The 5,662-nt window shown below is 43.1% G+C and overlaps 1 protein-coding gene across 3 annotated transcripts in view; it reads left to right on the plus strand.

Annotated features, from left to right (window-relative positions):
- LOC110488043 (protein tyrosine phosphatase type IVA 3) overlaps positions 1–5,662 on the plus strand; it is a 64,745-nt gene extending 59,083 nt beyond the window's left edge. For all 3 annotated transcript variants that reach the window (XM_021560003.3, XM_021560006.3, XM_021560005.3), the window contains exon 6: positions 3,340–5,662. In XM_021560003.3, coding sequence (XP_021415678.1) covers positions 3,340–3,457 — 118 coding nt within the window. In that variant the 3' untranslated portion in view covers positions 3,458–5,662. The remainder of the gene's footprint in view (positions 1–3,339) is intronic.

The raw sequence follows: 5,662 nt of genomic DNA on the forward strand, positions 1-5,662 counted from the left end.
AACAATAGTACGCAAGTATAAACACCATGGGACCGCACAGCCGTCATACCGCTCAGGAAGGAGACGTGTTCTGTCTCCTAGAGATGAACATACTTTGGTGCGAAAAGTACATATCAATCCCAGAACAACAGCAAAGGACCTTGTGAAGATGCTGGAGAAAACGGGAACAAAAGTATCTATATCCACAGTAAAACGAGTCCTATATCGACATAACCTGAAAGGCCTCTCAGCGAGGAAGAAGCCACTGCTCCAAAACCGCCATAAAAAAGCCAGACTACAGTTTGCAACTGCACATGGGGACAAAGATTGTACTTTTTGGAGAAATGTCCTCTGGTCTGATGAAACAAAAATTGAATTGTTTGGCCATAATGACCATCGTTATGTTTGGAGGAAAAAGGGGGCAGGCTTGCAAGCCGAAGAACACCATCCCAACCGTGAAGCATGGGGGTGGCAGTATCATGTTGTGGGGGTGCTTTGCTGCAGGAGGGAGTGGTGCACTTCACAAAATAGATGGCATCATGAGGTAGGAAAATGATGTAGATATATTGAAGCAACATCTCAAGAAATCAGTTAAAGCTTGGTCGCAAATGGGTCTTCCAAATGGACAATGATCCCAAGCATATTTCCAAAGTTGTGGCAAAATGGCTTAAGGACAACAAAGTCAAGGTATTGGAGTGGCCATCATAAAGCCCTGACCTCAGTCCTATAGACAACTTGTGGGCAGAACTGGAAAAGTCGTGTGCGAGCGAGGAGGCCTACAAACCTGACTCAGTTACACCAGCTCTGTCAAGAGGAATGGGCCAAAATTCACCCAAATTATTGTGGGAAGCCTGTGGAAGGCTACCCGAAACATTTGACCTAAGTTAAACAATTTAAAGGCAATGCTACCAAATACTAATTGAGTGTATGTAAACATCTGACCCACTGGGAATGTGATGGAAGAAATAAATCTGAAATAAATAATTCTCTCTACTATTATTCTGACATTTCACATTCTTAAAATAAAGTGATGATCCTGACTGACCTAAGACAGCTAATTGTTTGCTAGAATTAAATGTCAGCAATTGTGAAAATCTGAGTTTAAATGTATTTGGCTAAGGTGTATGTAAACTTCCGACTTCAACTGTATACTCAACAAAAATAGAAACGCAACATGCAGCATTTTCAATGAGGTTACAGTTCATATAAGGAAATCAGTCAATTGAAATAAATTCATTAGGACCTAATCTATGGATTTCACATGACTGGAAATATAGATATGCATCTGTTGTTCACAGATATTAAAAATAAAAAATGTAGGGCCGTGGATCAGAAAATCTGTCAGTATCGGGTGTGACCACCATTTGCCTCATGCAGCACGACATCTCCTTCGCATAGAGATGATCAGGCTGTTGATAGTGGCCTGTGGAATGTTGTCACACTCCTCTTCAAAGTTGCTGAATATTGACGGAAACTGGGACACTTTGACGTACACGTTGATCCAGAGCATCCTAAACATGTCTGGTGAGTATGCAGGCCATGGAAGAGCTGGGACATTTTCAACTTCCAGGAATTGTGAACATGTCCTTATGGCATGGAGCTGTGCATTATCATGTTAAAACATGAGGTGATGGACATTAAATTCTCTGGCAACAGCTCTGGTGGACATTCCTGTAGTCAGCATTCCAATTGCACACTCCCTCAAAACTTGAGACATCTGTGGCATTGTGTGACATAGCTGCACATTTTTAGAGTGGCCTGTTATTGTCCCCAGTACAAGGTGCACCTGTGTAATGATCATGCTGTTTAATCATCTTCTTGATATGCCACAACTGTCAGGTGGATGGATTATCTTGGCAAAGGAGAAATGCTCACTAACAGGGATGTAAACAAATTTGCACAACATTTGACAGAAATAAGATTTGTGTGCATATGACAAATTTCTGGGATCTTTTATTTCAGCTCATGAAACATGGGACCATCACTTTACATGTATATTTTTGTTTAGTGTATAAGCCTTCCACAACTATAATAATTAAATTATTTTACCAAAATAGTTTAACCTGCTTTTTGTTTAATTATCACTGATCTGGCTTTCAAGTCGGTCTATGAAAATGCAATTTTTCTTACACATTTTACCAGAACCATGCACATCCACTAATAATGACAAACCTCTGGTAGCAGGCATTATAGAAAATGAACACAGGTCTCATAAACAATCTATCAAGCACAAGCCCACGTGCTAGTGAGTAGCCAGCTAATCTGTATCTTTAAAGTCTAGCCAACTTGGATGTAGGTAGAACCTTTGAACTGTATAGACGGGTTGGTTGTTTAGCAGCAAAACCAATGTGTGCGCAACTGTGGGGCAAAACAGGCGGGTTGGCTTAGAATGTTGACAACGTATAAACTATATTTTGTCTCCAATATTTATTGAAACATAAAAATAAATTTGCACAATGAGCACTTGTCTCTCATGTGCATCCTTACAGTTGTTGGTTAGCTAGCGAATTTCTGCCATATTAGCATTGACATGACATCAGTCAAAACACCTCAAAACAAGACATCGTATTAAGAACAAGATGAAACTAGCTGAAATCAGCCACTTATGATTCCCCACATGGAAGTTTCCTGCCGTTGTTGCCAGCCATCTGACCATCCAGAATCACAACAATTCATGGACTTCCACCACATTGAAGTGTGCACATTGTTTTTGTGATGTTACCAGCTAACCCATGTATGTACACACCCTCCTGTCCATCACCAACTGTTTGTGATGTTACCAGCTAACCCATGTATGTACACACCCTCCTGTCCATCACCAACTGTTTGTGATGTTACCAGCTAACCCATGTATGTACACACCCTCCTGTCCATCACCAACTGTTTGTGATGTTACCAGCTAACCCATGTATGTACACACCCTCCTGTCCATCACCAACTGTTTGTGATGTTACCAGCTAACCCATGTATGTACACACCCTCCTGTCCATCACCAACTGTTTGTGATGTTACCAGCTAACCCATGTATGTACACACCCTCCTGTCCATCACCAACTGTTTGTGATGTTACCAGCTAACCCATGTATGTACACACCCTCCTGTCCATCACCAACTGTTTGTGATGTTACCAGCTAACCCATGTATGTACACACCCTCCTGTCCATCACCAACTGTTTGTGATGTTACCAGCTAACCCATGTATGTACACACCCTCCTGTCCATCACCAACTGTTTGAACAACATAGCCTGCTCACTATGTTTAGATGTTGAACTCAAGTGGCCTACCTGGATAGAAGATTTCTCAGAATGAGAACAGGTTGCCATTTCCTTATATAAATGTGACTTCTTTTTTTTTTACAGGAAGCGCAGAGGGGCGATCAACAGCAAGCAGCTGACCTACCTGGAGAAGTACCGCCCCAAACAGAGACTGCGCTACAAAGACCCACACATCTTCAAGAACAAGTGCTGCATCATGTGACCCCCATTTCCACCCTCAGCCAATCAACTGCCTGCCACCTGATCGATCTGACCCGAATGGATAACGACAATGGACAAGTCCACAGCCAATGCACTTTGTGACTGAACTATGAGAACTATGAATCATGGAGTGAGCTAAGCAGCTCCACCAGGGGAAGGGTGTGATGAGTCTCCCTGGTGCCTAAAGATGGCTCTTACTGAGGGGGCCGATGGATCAAGCCCTCCTTGAATCTGACTTTTTATCCAAGAGCCAGCCGGAGGTAGCTTGGAATGGATGGTGGATGTGGCACAGGAAGTTGACACTCGCCACATTGAACTCCGTCATCACCATGGGGTTGTGCCTCGCTGCAAATTATTTGACTTGCAGTTGACTTTGTCATTGTATCTCCAACGCCCCCTTGCTACCAAATGGTGGTAACGCCTCAAATCATTGTCTGAAAGAGAGACAGCTTTAGCTGTATGAATATGAAACCAATGTGAATCATGGGGGAGGGGGAATGTTTGTGCCTGGTTGCCCTTTGTCTCGCTGCCTACAGTAGGGGGACTGAGCTGTTTTCTGTTCACTCCTTGTTCCAAGGTTAATGCTATCCGGAATCCTTGGGCCAACCATAACCCTTACCTAACCCCAACACCATCCTTAACCCTTACCTAACCCCAACCCCAACACCATCCTTAACCCTTACCTAACCCCAACCATAACCCTTACCTAACCCCAACCATAACCCTTACCTAACCCCAACACCATCCTTAACCCTTACCTAACCCCAACCCCAACCCCAACACCATCCTTAACCCTTACCTAACCCCAACCATAACCCTTACCTAACCCCAACCCCAACACCATCCTTAACCCTTACCTAACCCCAACCATAACCCTTACCTAACCCCAACCATAACCCTTACCTAACCCCAACACCATCCTTAACCCTTACCTAACCCCAACCATAACCCTTTTTACATTTAAACTTGAATAGAGAGAGATAGTAATGGCGTCTTTTTGTAGCCACTAACTCTGCCGTGGTTCGTTGGACAAAGCCTATGGGGAAATTAATGCCATTTTGTTGGGTTTTTGGATTTGGATTTTGAAGCATTTATGTAATCAAAAATGCGCATAAAGGCTTCATCTATAAAGGTCATGTTGACTGACTGATATTATCTCATAGAACAAAACATAAAATCTCCTAAACCTGTGTTAACCTTGACCTTATTTTAGACTTTTATCTCAAAACCTTATTCTTTCCCCATTTTATTTTCCACATAGGCTATGGCTGAACGAACCTAAGGTAGCTCATTTCCATTTTTTAGGACTACAACCTGGCGAGCTCTAATGGGGTGACGTCGGAGTTGGACGTCCCAAGGATACCGGATAGCAAAGACCCTTGTTCCAATGCCCTGATAATGTGTTTACTCTAATATATTTTTGTCATGATGCTTCTTTCTAGCTTTAATATCCAGTGGTCTTGCAGATGAGAACAGGTGGGAAGGTTATAGAAATAAGGTGGGGTGCACTTGGATAATAACCAACAGGTTTATTTGTACTGTACCTACACTATGTAATTGATGTTAGGACAGGTAGGACTATTCACTTACACTGGCTCATGTGGCAAATGGGTATGGGACAAAGTAGGGTGACGTTGCCCCTAGACGTTGATCTTGGGTCAGTTTAGCATTTTCCCCACTAATGGTTAAGGTTAGGATTGGTTGAGGGTAAGCTGATCCCAGATCTGTACCTAAGGGACACACCACCCCAGAGCGTATGGGACACTGTGAGTGGAGCACACTTGGGTGGCTCTATGTTCATATCCTGTACTGTAACGTGGCCCTGTCTTTCTCTCTCTGCACCATGCTTTTTGTTACATGGAGGCTGTATGCTGAATCTACCCACATGGAGTAAAATGCTGTTGAAGTTTAGGGTCACAGTGGCCTTTCGAGGGCCCTTTGATTTAACCCACCCGCCCCCATCTGCATAGCTGGTTAGGTCTACACAAAATGAATGCACATCATGAATTGTTGTTTTCTAGTTACTAGCCCAGTTTCTCTGATATCAGGTCAACTCTTGTACAGGTGTAGTTAGTTTACACCTCACCAGACAGACACACAGCCTTGTCTCTGTTCTCCGCATAGAAAGTCGCCTTCTTCTGTCAGCCTTTGAGGAAACCACCTTCAGTTGTATAGAAATAATAAAATATTTCAGTCATCCACTGTC

The sequence above is a fragment of the Oncorhynchus mykiss genome, chromosome 30 (assembly GCF_057628025.1).
Source record: "Oncorhynchus mykiss isolate SJ-2025 chromosome 30, ASM5762802v1, whole genome shotgun sequence".
Classification (NCBI taxonomy): domain Eukaryota; kingdom Metazoa; phylum Chordata; class Actinopteri; order Salmoniformes; family Salmonidae; genus Oncorhynchus; species Oncorhynchus mykiss.